The sequence below is a fragment of the Nelumbo nucifera genome, chromosome 6, assembly GCF_055504915.1.
Source record: "Nelumbo nucifera cultivar China Antique chromosome 6, China Antique-T2T, whole genome shotgun sequence".
NCBI classification, from domain to species: domain Eukaryota; kingdom Viridiplantae; phylum Streptophyta; class Magnoliopsida; order Proteales; family Nelumbonaceae; genus Nelumbo; species Nelumbo nucifera.
Window position 1 is genome coordinate 3,851,671 of NC_142654.1, and position 17,182 is coordinate 3,868,852.

Genomic DNA, 17,182 nt, shown 5'->3' on the forward strand with positions numbered 1-17,182 from the left:
CAAACCCATGATGTTGTACTATGATAATTAGACTGCCATCAACATTGCTCACAACCCAATACAACATGATAGAACCAAACATATTGAGGTTGATAGACACTTTATTCGAGAAAGAGTCTCTTCCGGTGAAGTGTGTCTTCCATTCATTACTTCTGAAGGACAATTGGCAGATTTCCTTACCAAGGGTATTTCCAAGGCAAGGCTTCAACATGACACTGGCAAGCTGGGCATGATTAACATCTATGCTCAGCTTGAGGGGGAGTGTAGAGGAGATGGGCCGAATGGCCCATAGGCTGTCATTATATGTTATGTTTATGTTTTCCTCTGTAATGGGCTTTATTCTGGGCCCATACTCTTACATACACTGTTTTTGTAATTTCTTGCCCACCCAAGGGCCTCTCTGTAATAATTCAAAGATTAACTTAATAAAATGCTTTAGAGTGTTAGAGGAAAGTTTAGTTCGAACCTCTCACTCTCTAACTCTCATTGCCGCCAGCTCTCTCTCATCTTCTTAATCTTCTCTTGTTTGTTTTCTGGTTTTGCATCTAATCTCAAGTAGTTCTATACTTCAAGAGGGCTGTTTTCAACTGTCATTATTCTTGATTGATTATGTGCAAAGAAGGATTAATATCCCTATTCTTGAGACATGAACTCATGAATATGAACTACACTAGCTACTTGAATACTGATACAGAGGATAAAGACAATTCCCCCCAATTCTTATCTATAACTCCTTGGATGGTGACAAATGAAAACTTTGGCCAAAAAAGGATTTAATAAGCTATAAACTAACATGGGGAGAGTCAAAGGTCTGCTTCCGTAGCTGTTGGGGTGATTGTGAAAGGATGAGATCATCTACAGCATCAGAAACTGTATATATATTATTAATTTGTAGGCTTTGTGGTAAAAAAACTACTGTTTTGTTGATTTGTTTCTCCAATCATTGTAGCTTACAATTTCAATGTAAAAAAATACATTTGAAGAAGGTATTTTTTATTTTTCTGGTATGACAACTTAAAAAAAAAAAAAGAAAACAAAAAACATGAACACAGCAAACGATGGTGAGTGATATTCATTCAACTTTTGTTCTGATCCAGAGACAGATTTTATCATATGAATGTAGAAATGAAACAAGAAAGTAGACTTCCATCGATCAACAGATAGGAAACAATGAAAGAGAGATTATAAGATCAACATGTACAGGGTATGTGTTACCTCAGGCTAAAAATCCCCTGCTTCCTTGTCTGAGATGACCTGAAACAAATCAAAAATAAAAACAACACAAAAAACGGCCGATCTGAGATCAACATTAACAATATTATCAACACAACAAAAACGCCAGAACTGAAACAAATAAAAAATAGAACAAATCCCCCACTTCCTTGTCTGAGTTCATTTTAATGTCTGGTGCTGAGAGAAACACCAGATCTGGAACAGACAGATGCTGGAAGCCAGATCTGGAGCTCTGACGTTAAAATGAACGCAAATGGCTGTCAATATGGAAGAATGGCGCCTTGAACAGTAAATCAACCATTTTCTGGCAATGGAAATTGGTCTGGACGACCAGGGATGGAGGGAGATGACGGTGAGATTTGAAGGGGGAACTCATTCAACGAAAGAAGACAAAAAATGAACAGAAATCGTGAGAGGATGCTAGATCTGATCGTACCTTTGGAAGAAATCACCGGAGATGGCACCGGAGAGATGACCATTGGACGGTGTGTAGGAAGAACACAACTGTCTGGGATGGTGCTCTCGATAATATTTTTCTCAAGAATGGTCTTTGTTTTCTTTTCTCAGTGGGGTCTCACCATTTTGGTATGACCCCGTGTATCGAGTTTTGGGAACCCGCGTCCCACCTCTTTCTCTTCCAATCCCAGCTTTTCCTTCAGAACAAACACCTGGAAAACCGAATATTCTTCAAAGATGCTTCCCTTCCCATCCCTTTCTCTTTGAACTTGTTACAGATGCCCCCCCTCCCCCCCCAAAAAAAAGTAAATGCTACTACACTGTGTTTTGTCTGTATGGAAAGTTTCACTTTGTTTATACTCCCTAAATTAGCAATGTAATTGATTGCAACTTAAGAAATTTTATATTGGCAACTTGGAAATGTTGAAACAAAATCATGGTTTCAATTTTCAAACAAATAATGATTTTATGGGTTTTAGAATCAACCCTTTTTTATTGCTGCAAACCATTAAAGATAAATCACTTCCCCCTTGAAGAGGGTGCTTATATAATATTATTTATTATATACTATATATAGTAATTTAGTTGTTTTTGTTATAGTTTTTTAAATGTTATGTTAAATTGATTTTTGTATTCATTTTACTTGTATTCAATTTACAATTTATTTTTATATATTTGAAATAAATATAAGTGGCAATTACCCAATGTTGTCCTGACTATCTGGGGTTTTGGGAGGGGTGGACTGGACATGGACCCAACCTTAGACATTTTTTGCACAGTGGCTATTCTCACTTTCTCAGAACCTGTTATCTCAAACTTGTCAGCCCAAGATTTTACCATTGCATCAAGCAAAATGATCCCTTTGTTTTGCTTAAAATGTAATAATATAATATAGTTATATAAATATAAAATAAAGGTAAAAACTTGGAAGTTGATTCTTATAAAATATAGATTAGAAGAACAGTGAATTGATAACAAGATTGATACATAAGATAAATACAAGAAGAGATAAGATACAAATGTTAACAGCATCAACTATGTTATATAGAAGCTTAAGCCCATTTAGGAGCACTTAATCTAAGATTGCAGTATATCATGCAACTCTACCTCATCTTTGTACTTTTACCCTTTCCATTCAATTAACCACATGGCATTTTGGGTACTCAAGGTCCTCCGACGTATCTTAAAGGTAGGTAGTAGCAACTTAGCGAAACTAAACCTTAATGTAGCTATTTGAGGTCAGGCATATGAATCCTGCACTCCATTATGCTCTATAAAAAACCATGTTTTCTTCAGTGCCCCCTTGCTCTTTTAGAGCCTTCTAGTTGCACCAAGTCACTCTTATTACTAGTGCAGTCACTTTTGTCTATGCGCATGGCTAAACCATCTCACTCAACTTCCCTCATTTTGTTTGTCATTGGAGCTACTCCTAAGTCTTCTTGGATGCATTTGTTTCTATTTGTCTTCTCTGCTCTTGCTACTCATTCATCTCTACATCCTTATTTCAGCCACTCACCTTTTTGACACATTGTTTCTTGATTGTTTAGCATTTTGTTCCATATAACATACCTGGTCTTATAAATATATTAGATTTTCCTTTTAGTCTCACTGGTATGTGTTAGCCACACAACACTCCAGATGCACCCCTCCACTTTTTGATGCTGTTTGAACTACAAGTTGGTTTATCACTTTGTGTATAATAATTTGGTTTGCTTGCTGTTTGAATTAGTTTTTTGTTATCTTGTTGTGTATGTTATACAAGAATCGGTAATTCTATTTTGCCTGCTCCAGGACAAATGGCGGAATATGAGTGTTAGTGCCAGTGGGCAAGGCTCTAGGGAAAAATCAAGGGCACCAAAGTTAAAGGCTCTTCCTCCCATTCCAGCTGTTCCAATATCCACCGTTCAGAGTGCTGCCTCCTCTACTCCAGTTGCACAGGATGCACCAGCAGATACAGTCATGGACCCAATCACCTCACAAGAAGGAAAAAATGTTCCTCGGTATACATCCATGTTCCTTTTGATTTTACATGTTGTAGTAACGTTTTAAATACCAGACTGGGCATCAAACTGTTTTGGAGGATAATTTTGTCAAAAGTGGTTTAACCATGGTTGAATCTGTCTGATTGCCTTCATGTCATCATATCATGTCAAATTTTATCAACCCCCTAATAACACACCATATCATGGTTCAATATTTTTTTTTTGGTAAAAATCATGGTTCAATCTGTTTTTTTTTGATGAGTAAAGGGAAAAGATTCATTAATAGAGAATTAATGCAATTACAAGCTTCCCATGGAGAGGCACGAGCTGCGTCCTCTCCTAATAGCAGGAAGAAAGACAAAGGAAAACAGATAACAGAAAACAGGAAGCAGATTCAATCTACAATTGAGTTCAATATAAACTTTCCCTGTTTACCCCTTGCTTTGCAAGGCCATCAGCCATAGAGTTTGTAGATCTCCCCACCCATTGTATTCTCACTGTCAAGCTCCTTGTCAGGCAGTTGAATTTTTTAGTTTCATTCTTAAAACACCAAACTATAGAGTCCGGGTCTTGTAGCCATCCCACTACCACCTTGGAGTCCCCTTCTATTATCAGATGTTCCACACCTATCTGCACAGCTAGCTGTACTCCTTGGATAGCAGCTGCAAGTTCCGCCCTAATGGAGTTTCCAGCTCCTATTGGCCCCGAGTAGATAAGAACCACATTCCCAGCCTCATTCCTCAGTACCCCTCCCACCCCTGACGGACCTGGATTACCAGACTACTTCCATCGAAGTTCAGCTTCAAAAAATTCTCAGGAGGGGGTTTCCAAGTCAGACTCACTTTAGTCTTTCTAGATGAACAATTAGCCACTGCTAACCAATTCCTCCAAATATCACTAAATGAGAAAAGATGAAATAAGTCCAGTGATTTTAGCCATATGATCACCCTATTTAGAATGCAGTCCATCTCTTCTAAGTTTCTCTCCTTCTCTTGGAAAGTTCTGGTATTCCTTTCTTCCCACACGGACCAAAGCAGCGCTGCTCTTGCACACCTCCACATAATTCTTCCTCTTCTGTGCTGCCATGGGAGGAAAGCAGGATAAAAAATCAAGCTTACATCCACTGGCCTAACCAACCTGCACCCAAACAATGAGAAGAGCCACTCCCATAACTCTGCAGTAAATGAACAGGAAATTAGTAGATGGTTACAGTCCTCACCACGTGACTTGCAAAGGATACACCAAGAAGGTGAAAGACAAAGATAAGTTCTTCTCTTTTGTAGAATGTCTAAGGTGTTTATTTTCCCATAATGCACTTCCCAACAAAGAGCCATAACCTTAGGGGGAATAGGCCTACACCAGATTTCCTTAAAAGGGAAAAGCCGAGTAGAGTTAGATTGAGTAATGGATTTAAAGAAAGAAGCGCAACAGAAGGATCCATTTGGCTTGGGTGTCCAGATCCGTTTATCGGGTTTAGAAGGGTCCAAACACACTGTATCAAGTAGGCTTAGCAGATTTGTTAGGGACACAATTTCCTCTTCCCTTAGGCCTCTACGAAACCCAAAATCTCAATTTGGTGTTAATGGATTATTCATAAAGGAGCAAAACTTCGAGACAGCCTCCTTTTTGTACCTTGAGACAGAGAACAAAGAAGGGAAGAGGTCCTTCAATGGAGCCTCCCTGACCCATATGTCCTCCCAAAAAAGAATAGAGTTACCATTACAAACATCATACCTGACAAAACTGAGAAACTGAGGAAGGATGCCATGAATAGCTTTCCAAGGAGTTGCCAAGGTTGCCTGCCGTGAAACTCTAGCATCCCACCCGTTATCAGAGCGACCATGAATACTACCCACCACCTCATGCCAAAGCCTCTCTCTCTCCACTGGCCACCTCCACAGCCACTTCCCCAGCAGTGCTTTATTCTTTTTAATCAAATTCCCTAACACCCCCCCTCCTCTTTATTCCGGTATACAATCTCCCATTTTATCAAGTGATCCTTTTTACCTTCTCCCGGCTCCTAGAGGAAATCTTTCATCACCTTCTCTAGCTTCCTAGCTTCCCTAGGTGGTATCCTAAACACAGATAGGAAATAGGTTGGTAGGTTAGCTAATGCGGCTCTTATCAACGTGATTCTTCCCCCCAAAGAAATATAGTTTTTCCTCCAAGAAGTCAATTTCTTTTGAAACCTCTCCACCATTGGACACCAAAAACTACATTCCCTAGGGTTTGCCCCTAACGGAAGCACCAAGTTGGTCATAGGCCATGGCGAAATAGAACACCCTAAGCTTCTTGCTATAGCCTCTGCCTGACTGTCCTCCAAGTTAACCCCAACTACACAACTCTTCCCAAAGTTGACACTCAGATTTGACACCCTCTCAAAATTCCTAACCAGATCCTTGAAATTTCTAACTTTCTCAATATCGTCCCCTTCACAGAAAATCAAAATATCATTTGCAAATTGGAGATGGGTGACCGAAATACCATCCCTACCTATCCTCCACCCTTTAATCATTTCTTCCCTGTCAGCCTTGGAGATCATTCTACTAAGCACCTTTGCTATTAGAGTAAAGAGGAAGGGTGATAGCGGGTCCCCTTGTCTGACATTATATGGTAAAGATAATCCCTCTGCAACACTTTTATTGGATGTCTCTTTCCTCTTGAGACATTGTTTCTCTAAGTGCCAACTTTTTATTTTTATTTGTATTTTTAAAGGCACTCTTGGGGAAGTGACATTGGAGTGGAAGTTTTTTTTTTTTTTTTTTGTGGGGGAAGGTGGTGGCTTGCAAGTATGGTGTTACAGGTTGTGGGTGGGATTCAAAGGAGGTGAAATCATCTTATGGTGTGTGTGTGTGCGGAAAGGTATCATGAGCTTCCAATCAACTTTCTTGAACTATATTTCCTTTAGGCTGTGTTTGGTTTGAAAGAGAAGGTAGGCTAAGGTAGGGACACGTTTCCCTACCTTTCCCTTCCTTTCCCTACCTTTTCTTTCAAACCAAATTAAGGTGGGAGATGGTGCAAGCATAAGATTTTGAGTCTGGAAAATTTAAGGGATTTCTGCATCAACCACTGGCATGGGGTAATTTAAGGCGTTTCTGCATCTTGCATTATCACATACTATTTGATATTGCACATGCATGATCACCAGTCATTAGGTCAAGCTCTTTGGTCCCCACCAATAGAAGGTTTCATTAAGCTGAATTTCAATGGAAGTAGTGACGAGTGAAGGTAATCCCGGTCCTTCAGGCATTGGAGGTGTATTCAGAAATGAAGAAGGAAAAGTAATTGCATTATATTCAGGGCCAATAGGTACAACCGTATGTTCCTAGATTTAAGTTTTTACTTCTGCTATTAGAGTGCTGTCAGCATGTTCTTTTTATTTTTATTTTTATTTTTAGGGTGTGCCACCAGGGATCTACTTGTAATTTCTTTATATTTTATTTGTTATATCACATTAAGATAAAATAGAAGCTGGGTGCCGCCAGGCGCCAGCACAATTCTTTTGACTCACATAATTTTTCTTCCTCTTCTCTTCTCCTCTCTTCTCTCCTCTCTCTTCTTCCTCTTTTCTTGTAAGAGAACATGGTATCAGAGCACAACACTGGGCAATAGGAGTTGTTTTTTCCGCTGAATAGTATCCATTCAACCCAGGCATCAGATTTCTTGGACTGTGAAGACAAAAAACCTAATCGGATTGATCAGAAATATTTTTTGTCGCTTCTTTTGGGTTCTTCCTTGGTCGTAGCACCAAGGAAACCCTAGTTGGAGGAGGCCGATGCTGTGAGCTTCCTTTTTTTTTTCCTTTGGCTGATGCTGTGAAGGCTTAGTCGTGTTTTTGCACCTTCGTACAGGTGCTGTACAAGGGTGTGTGATCCCCTTTGTCACAGGTATGTACTATGTTTAAATTGGTGTGTGTAGTGTGGAGATTACAGCAGTATACTCCTTATTTTCTGGACTGTTTAGTTGCTGCCAATAGCCCTTCAGTATTGTATACATGTTTTCAGAAGTAGTGTGTGGAGTTTTGTGCCCTAATTGTGACTGTTAGAAGTAGTACGGTGTGAGGATTGGTCTTGTGCACCTGCAGTTTTGTTTTTGACTTGTAGACCTGCCTTTGAAAATGGCGAATGATGATTCTGCCTCATCTGGGGTTACATCAACCCGTGATACAACAGGTATGGGGACTGAAAGTATGATGTTCCCTATGCCAATTATTCCTTTAAATGGTCTGAACTACCTGGAGTGGGCCAAAGGTGTAAAACTTTATGTAACAGCAAGGGGAAAATCTGGTTATATAAATGGAATGGTGAAAGAACCCAAGAGTGGGACTAGTGAACATGATCGGTGGGGACCAAGAAAACAGTATGGTGATGCCTTGGTTTCTTGCAGCCATGGAATCTGGTGTGAAGAAGAACTTTATGTGGGAAAACACTACAAATGAGATATGGGAACATGCCAAAGCCACTTGTTTTGAGCAAAGGCACTATGCTAAGATCTACCAGTTACAAGCTGAATCATCAGCTTGTAAACAAGGAAACCATAGCTTATCAGCCTATTATTCAGCCCTTACCTCAGTATGGAAGGAATTGGACCACTATTAGACTATAGAATGGAAACATGATGGTGATGCTAGAGCCTATAAGAAGCTGGTTTCTCAGCAGTGGGTTTTTGTCTTCTTGTTGGGATTAAACCCCATATATGAACCCCTTAGAGTTCAGATTTTAGGAAGTAAAGAGTTGCCTTCAGTTCAAGAGGTGTATGCCCTTGTTCAGTCTGTGGAAAGTAGGCGGAGTGTGATGGTTACAACTGAGGGGGAGCAACAGGTTAGTTGCAACGGGTGGAAATAATATGAGAAAGAAAAATGACTCCAGGAAAGATGATGATAAGGATAAGTTGTTCTGCACCCATTGCCGTCGTTCAAGACATACACGTGACACATGTTGGGAGCTCCAAGGGAGACCAAAGTGGGCTGTAAAGAACCAAGAATAGGGTAAGATATAGTGTCAGGGGAAGTCTAATACAACACACAATGCATCAAATGTGGTAACCCAAGAAACTCAATCTGTTGGGGTGCCAACTGATACTACTCGAGAGCACTTCTTTGGTTCTGACCCCAAGGAAGACATTATGAACTCCTTCCGTAGTCACTTGGAATCATATGGTAGGGCCTTGTGCTAAATGGACAGATCAACTACTGGTAACCCTTCTACTTCATTTGCGTCTACATCAGGTAATGCAACTTCTACTTTCCATGTCTCCATTGCCACTGATTCCCCCTGGTTCATTGACTCAGGTGCTTCTAATCACATGACCGGTAAGCCAAACCTATTAAAGTCTTATAACCTTTTGTCAGGAAGGGATAAGGTGAGACTTGTAGATGGTTCATTTTCCTCCATTGCAAGCCAAGGATCAATATCCCTTTCTCAAGGACTTAACTTGAATAATGTTTTGCATGTCCCTCAGCTACCCATCAACCTTCTTTCTATTAGTAGTATCACAAATTCATTAAATTGCAGTGTAACATTTTTTTCCTGATTCATGTATTTTTCAGGATCTAACTTCTGGGAGGATGGTTGGTAGAAGAAGCTTAGTGGATGGTCTCTACACTCTTGACAACAAGGTTGGTTTCTTGGTGTCATCCTCAAAGTCGCATAGTCGGTCAAATAAGGGTCATTTTTTTTTGGCATAAATGGTTAGGTCATGTGTCTTTTGAAATAATAAAGTCTTTGTTTCCTTTTTTATTTAAGTCCTGTTCAGTGTCATATTTCCATTGTCAAACGTGTCAGTTAAGCAAGCAATGTAGAACAATATTTCCTTCAAGTAATAAAAGATCACAAGTTTCCCTTTCCATATTGTGTATTCTGTTGTGTGGGGGCCTACTACCATAATTTCAGAGGGCGGGTATAAGTACTTTATCACATCGATTGATGATTTCTCCTGCTATACATGGGTATTTTCCTTGCATAGCAAAGACAAAGTCCCAAAGATCGTAAGAGATTTCCAAAGGATGGTGTTTACACACTTTCATGTTGAAATTCAGATTTTTCAATCCGATAATGCGAAGGAATATTTCCATGGTGAGCTAAATGAGTTCTTTGCTTCCCATGGATCCATTCATAAGAGCTCATGTGCAAGAACACCACAACAAAACGGTGTTGTAGAAAGAAAGAACATACACCTCCTTGAGGTAGCCCGAGGGATGATGTTACATATGAATGTTCCCAAACGATTTTGGGTTGATGTTGTACTTGCTGTTGCTTATGTCATAAACTGCATGCCCTCCAGAGTGTTAAACTACAAGGCCCCTCATCAACTATTGTTTCCTCAGTTTCCTTTATTTTCCATTCCCACGAGGGTGTTTGGTTGTTGTGCTTTTGTCCATGACTTATCCCCATCCTGTGGTAAGTTGGATCCTTGGTCTATTCCATGTGTCTTTTTGAGGTATCCCTCATCGCAAATGGGTTACCGATGCTTTGATCCCGTGGGCCATAAGTTCTTTGTCTCCATGGATGTCTCTTTTTTTGAGTCTGAACTGTTCTTCCCTGCTTCTCCTTAGGAGGAGAGTTATGTGGAAGAGGAGAAGCAGGTCCTGGTTCGTCAAGTCTCCCTTCCTTCTATTTCGAATCTCGCTCCTTTTCATGTCTTTCAACATGAACGCTGTAGAGATCAGCAATGTGACAAAGATGTGGAGCCACCAAACACTGAGCAACCAACACTGTCTGATTCCCAAGAGGTAAGTCCAACACCCGTTGATCCCTAGCTCCCGTTTCGGTTGTGGATGACCTTGACATTCCTATTGCTCATAGAAAGGGTGTCAGGTCATGTACTACCAAACACCCCATTACCCAGTATGTGTCCTATGACCACATTTTCCCTCTCATCGTGTCTTCCTATCTGCAGAGTATAGTATTCCCATGCCCAGAAACGTGGCAGAGGTTTTAAAATATCTTGAATGGACAGATGCTATGAAGGAGGAGATCAATGCCCTCCATAAGAATCAAACATGGGAGTTGGTGGATCTTCCAACAGAGGAAGACCCAGTGGGGTGTAAATGGGTGTTTACAGTGAATTCAATACGGGTAGCTAAAGGGTACAAAGCAGATGGGACAGTTGAAAGGTACAAAGCAAGGCTGGTAGCTAAAGGGTACACCCAAGTTTATGGTGTTGACTATGATGAGACATTTGCTCTAGTAGTTAAGATTAATTCAATACGGGTTCTTTTATCATTGGCTGCAAAATTTGATCGGAAATTGCATCAACTGGATATAAAGAATGCCTTTTTAAATGATGATTTGGAGGAGGAGGTGTACATGGTTCAATGCCTAGGTTTCTGTGCCAAAGGAAGTGAAAATAAGGTGTGGAAACTAAGAAAGTCCCTCTATGGTCTAAAAAAGTCTCCTAGAGCGTGGTTTAGTAAATTTCATATAGCGGTTCAACAAGTAGGGTTCAAGCAATGTGAAGTCTGATCACACACTCTTTGTGAAGTGATGTCAAGAACAAGTGGCTGTGTTGATAGTGTACGTAGATGATATCTTCATTATAGGAAATTGGAGTTCAGAAATACAAAAATTGAAGGAATTCCTAGCCTCTCAATTTGAAGTGAAAGATTTGGGTCCCCTAAAGTACTTTCTTGGAATTGAGGCTGCCCACTAAAAAATGGGCATCTTCATCTCTCAGAGGAAGTATATCCTAGATCTGTTACAAGATACAGGCAAGTTAGGTGCAAAACCGACAGATACCCCTATGGATGTTGACCATAAACTGGGAAATTATGATGGTGAACCACTAAAAGATGTGAAACAGTTTCAAAGATTAGTGGGAAGGTTGCTTTATTTGTCCACGAAATGCCCTAGCATTGCTTACTCAGTTGGGGTCCTAAGCCAATTCATGCATTCCCCTAAGAGACCACACTTGGAGGCAGTAGAGAGGATTCTTAGGTATTTGAAGAAGTATTCAGGAACAGGGTTGCTATTCAACAAACATAATCATCTGAAAGCGGAAGTCTAGACAGATGCTGATTGGGCAGGTGTCGTGGATGATAGAAAGTCCACAAGTGGGTACTATACTTTTGTAGGAGGAAATCTAGTGACATGGAGAAGTAAGAAACAAAGTGTAGTGGCAAGGTCAAGTGCTGAAGCGGAGTATAGAGTTATGGAACATGGGGTGGCTGAATTTCTTTGGCTGAAGAACCTTTTAGGGGAACTTGGGGTTATTATCCACAATCCTATGTTCCTCTATTGTGACAATAAGGCAGCCATTAACAATGCTAGTAATCCAATCCTACATGATAGGACCAAGCACTTCATAAGAGAAAAAATGGAAAAGGGAGAAATTTGTACTCCTTATGTCAAATCCAAGGAGCAACTTGCTGATATTCTCACAAAAGGACTTCCACACTTACGACATAATGAGCTTTGTGACAAGTTGGGCATGATAGATATATTCAACCCAAGGTTCAAAGTATCGAAAATGCAAGGTGTATCGGGATGCGTATGGATGCGGACGAAAAATCAAGATACACATAAATATGGTAGAAAATTCAAATAGATGCTAAAAAATATATTACTAATTATATTTACAAATTTTATATAATTGTAAATAAGTCATTTAAATGTAAAAAACCATAATTTAATGGTTTATATAAAGTGTGACATATCGGGACACAATTAGTAACCACTGAAAAATGATGGAATAACTAAAATGTAAAAAAAACTAAAAAAACTAAAATGTGAATGACAATTTTCAAAAACCAATATAATTAATCTTAATATTTATTAGTATATAAATTTTAATAATTAATTCTGTCATTTATTAATAAATACTTGTCACTCATTAAGAAAAGTGAAAATTTATTAAAATTAAAAATACATATAATCATAGCAAACAAATATGTGTGGCTCATTGGCGAACTTGTGTTTGTTAAAACAAAGTGACCAAGGTTCAAATCTTGTTATACCTAAAATTTGAAGTTTTTACACTAACAAATGAAATTAATGAAAGGAGATCATTAATTAAAGGAATTAATGAGAGAATTTGAATTAGGCGCTAAAATTCAAATTTAAATTTAAATTTGCCTCGGGGTTATTGACTAATTAATGAAAGAGAAATTAGACTTAAATAAACGACATTAACGAGGATTCGGTATTAAATATGGATTAACGAAATTAATGATGAACCGAATCAAATGTATCGAATTGTATTGGACTGTTTTGGGCTCGTATCAGCCGATATAGATCCAAAACAGCTCGATACGTATGAAAAGAAACGAAACAAATGAATTATACACGTTCCGCGTAGCGGGTTCTTGTCGGAATGATATGTATCGGCCGATACGACCCGATACGTTGCGATATTTTGAACCTTGATTCAACCCAACTTGAGGGGGAGTGTTGCTAGATTTAAGTTTTTACTTCTACTGTTAAAATGCTGTCAGCCTAGGCTACTGTCAGCATGTTCTTTTTTTATTTTTATTTTTAGGGTGTGCCGCCAGTGATCTACTTGTAATTTCTTTATATTTTATTTGTTATATCACATTAAGATAAAATAGAAGCTGGGCGCCTCCAGCACAATTCTTTTGACTCTCACATAATTTTTCTTCCTCTTCTCTTCTCCTCTCTTCTCTCTCTCTTTTTCCTCTTTTATTGTAAGAGAACAGTTTCCAAATTCTACTGTCCAAACAAGATTGATCCAGGTAGGTTGACCCTAAAAGGTTAATTAATTAATCCATCATTGCCTTTTTTGACTCCCTTAGACCTCTCTTCAGACCTAGCTCCCAAGAATTATCAATAAAAACCGAAGAGATCACTTTTCTTTTATATTCTGATAGTGAATAAATAGAAGGGAACCTTTCATTAAGGGGAATGTCTCCAACCCAAACATCTTCCAAAACAACACTTTATTTCTTGCACAAGCATCAAATTTGACGTAAGGAAGGATGGAAGGTAAAATACCATGAATAGCTTTCCAGGGAGAGCATCGGGAAGCCCTAGGGTCGACTCCTGCATCCTAACCTTTGTCTGCCAATCCATGAATGCTAATAATCACTCAATGCCAAAACCTGCCCTGTTCTAACGATAATCTCTATAACCATTTCCCTAATAATGCTGTATTTCTTAGTCTCTTAGCTTAATATTTCCTATTCCTAGGTCCCCTTCATCTCTACTTCTAGAAACCACCTCCCACTTCACTTGGTGGTCTTTTTTGGTGTCTCTTGGTTCCTAAAGGAAGTTCCTCATAATCTTCTCTAGCTGGTTTGCCACTTTCACCGGTATCCTAAAGGTAGATAGGAAGTACACTGGTAAGTTAGCCAAAGTTGACTTTATTAGGGTTATCCTACCTCCCAAAGAAATGTAGTTTCTTTTCCAATTCACAAGTCTCTTTGTAAATCTCTCAATCACTGGATACCAGAAACTATCTATATTAGGATTTCCTCTCAATGGTAGTCTCAAATATTGTAATGGCCAATCCCCCACTTCACACCCCAATAGTCCAGCTAGCTGAATCACCTCTTCACTCCCTAAATTTACTCCTGCCACACAACTCTTGCCCCGATTAATCTTATGGTTGGGGATCCTTTCAAATTTATGGACTATCCTTTTTAGGTTCATAAGTTCTATTGTTTTCCTTTCACAAAACAGAATAATATCATTTGCAAGTTGTAGGTGTGTGTAACCACCACTTCATCCCTTCCAACTCTCCAGCCTCTAAACATATTGTTGGCATCTGCCCTTATGATCATTTCACTCAACACATTAGTTACCAGAGTAAAAAGGAAGGGGGATAGATAGATTGTTTGGTTGGATGATTTGTTAATTTTGATCCATACGTGGGAGACGTACGAAATTGGGTGTTGGTGGAAGTGGAATGGCATCTGATGCGACCGTTTCTGGTCACGTACTAATTTTTTTTTGTGATGTACCAATTTTTTAGCTAAGTACCTCGTCATTTGACCTGCTCCCAGGTGGCCTGTAACTCAGAGGATGATGGAGCTCCCTGGTGGCGAACTGCATGGTGATGAGCTACTTGGTGGCGAACTCCTTGGTGGTGAGCTACTTGGTGACGAGCTCCCTGGTGGAGAGCTACCTGGTGACGAGCTCCCTGGTGGTGAGCTACCTGGTGACGAGCTCCCTGGTGACGAGCTCCCTGGTGGTGAGCTACTTGGTGACGAACTCCCCGGTGGTGAGCTACCTGGTGACGAGCTCCCTGGTGGTGAGCTACCTGGTGACGAGCTACCTGGTGACGAGCTACCTGGTGACGAGCTCCCTGGTGGAGAGCTACCTGGTGACGAGCTCCCTGGTGGTGAGTTACCTGGTGACGAGCTCCCTGGTGGTGAGCTACTTGGTGACGGGCTCCCTGGTAGTGAGCCACCTTGATGAGCTGTAGGGTGCGCTGCCTTGGTGGCGAGCCTCCTAGTGTAGTGCAACCCGACTGCCCTCTGCATGAGATGATCTGCTCCTCTTTGCGGACGGCGGGAGCTGAAGGTCCCATCCTCCTTGCGAGAGATGATCTGCTCATCTTTGTGGATGGCAGGAATTGAGGGACCTGCGAGAACTGAATCAGAGGACCCGGCGGGGCCACTCCGATGGCTAAGTTAGCACTCTGATAGTAGAGAGCTTGAAGATGATATTAGAGAAATGAGAGAGCTAGAGAGCAGGGGTTACCTCCATTTTTCATCCCCCTTTCCCTGGGGGGGTGAGGTCTTTATATACTGGTGATCTGACATGTAACCGCCTCTGATTCTCTGCCGCAACCGTTATTTGCCATGTCTGAGCTGGTGGGCGCAGGTAACCGTTGCAGGGTACGGTCCTGTCAGGCAGTAAGCAGCCACCAAAGCTGGCAGGTACGGTGCCGTCAGGCGAGAGGCATGGGTACAATCTTCTGGTACGGCTGTCAGACAGAATGCTTCTCGTGAGGCCCCGGACGAGCTCCTTGGTGATGAGCTCCGAGCTGCCTGGTGGCGAGCTCCTTAGTGATGAGCTCCGGGCTGCCTGGTGGCGAGCTCCTTGGAGAGCTGCCGAGCTGCCTGTAAGTGCCGAGCTGCCCCTAGCTAGCTCGAGCTGTCTAGTTGTCAAGAGGCTGCACTTAGTTGGCATGGGGTGCCAGGTGTCATAATTTTACTGGAGGGCCAAATCCGCCCTCATCAGCATCCAAGTAACACTTTTCATGTGAGGAAACTTAATGAGGACTTCTTTCTTTTCTCGTTTGGTAGCGAGGACGAAACACTTTATATTCTTAATTAGGAGCAAGGCCAGCTCCGACTCTCAAAGCTTAGGTTGGGAAGATGGAATCCTTTAGTTGGGGCTTGGAATCTGGGACCTTCAAGTTTGGTGTGGATCAATATCTTTGGTATCCCTCTGCATGCTTGGTGTTTCCAAACATCTAGTGTAGTAGGGGATGCGTGTGGGAGCTTTAGGTTTGTTGATCTAAGGACAAGCTCGTGGTGGAATCTTGTCTCTACATGCATCTTAGTAGAGGTGAAGGAAGTGCACATTTGGCACCATTGTCTTTGATGCTTTTGTTTTGGTGAAGAATACTATGAACTGAGATTAGTTGTTGAAGGGTCACCTATTAAAATGGCTTGATAACATGGACTTGCGAACAAAAGAGAATGACGCGGTTTTTCATTCCTTTGGCTTGAGCAGTTGGAAGTTGAATGGTCAACCAATAGAGGGAGGGGCTGAGGTTGAAGATGAGGGTATTTTGGGAAATAGAGGATAAGAAATTGGAAGTGGGGGAGTTTCAAAGGACTTGGCTGAATATTGTGCCGATAAGTAGCTGAAGAGGCATGTGGAAAGTAGGGCTCAATAGGAGGTTTTACTTGAAGGACACGTGGGAGGTCTAAGGGAGAAGAGGTTGGGAGTAGACCTGTTCATGGGCCGGGCTGGGCTTTGCCTCTTTGTCAATAGAAAATGTGCAGGCCTGACCATCGGGCCTAGATCTTGAGCCTGAGCCTAGCCATTATATAAAGCCCGAGCCCGAGCCCGAAGCCCCATCTGTACACAACATGTCTTATTTTCAGTGTACTTTTATAAACTAATATTATATTAATTTAGTAATAAATTAATTTGTATTTTCTAATAGTAAATTAATATTTATTAATAGTTTAATAAACAAATATATATTATATATTTATTACATATAACATAAATGTTTTTTTATTATATGTAATAGTATCGAAAAATGACCGGGCCTGTTATTTAAAGCCTGGGCTCGAGCCCACAAGCCTGAAATTTTGTCCAAGCCCGAAAAATAACGGGCTGGGCCATCAGGCTACCCGGACCATGAACAGCACAGGTCTAGTTGGGAGTTGATAAGGGTAATGGTGGCTCTTCAATTAAACCTATTAAAGAGGTTCGTTGGTTTTTGGGGCATAGTGGTGGCTTGAGTGGGTCCATGTCTTGATTTCTAAGGCTAAGGCTAATAACACTTTGACTGGTAACTGTATGGACAAGTTAGGGGTTCTAAGTAGAAGAGGCTTTAAATTCAAATGTCCCTAGAATTTAAAAGGGGTGGGG

At 40.7% G+C, this 17,182-nt stretch overlaps 1 protein-coding gene across 1 annotated transcript in view; it reads left to right on the top strand.

Moving 5' to 3' along the window:
* LOC104586672 (Homeodomain-like/winged-helix DNA-binding family protein) overlaps positions 1 to 17,182 on the top strand; it is a 35,936-nt gene that overhangs the window by 7,804 nt on the left and 10,950 nt on the right. The window contains exon 2 of the mRNA XM_010243975.3: positions 3,481 to 3,689. Coding sequence (XP_010242277.1) covers positions 3,481 to 3,689 — 209 coding nt within the window. The remainder of the gene's footprint in view (positions 1 to 3,480; positions 3,690 to 17,182) is intronic.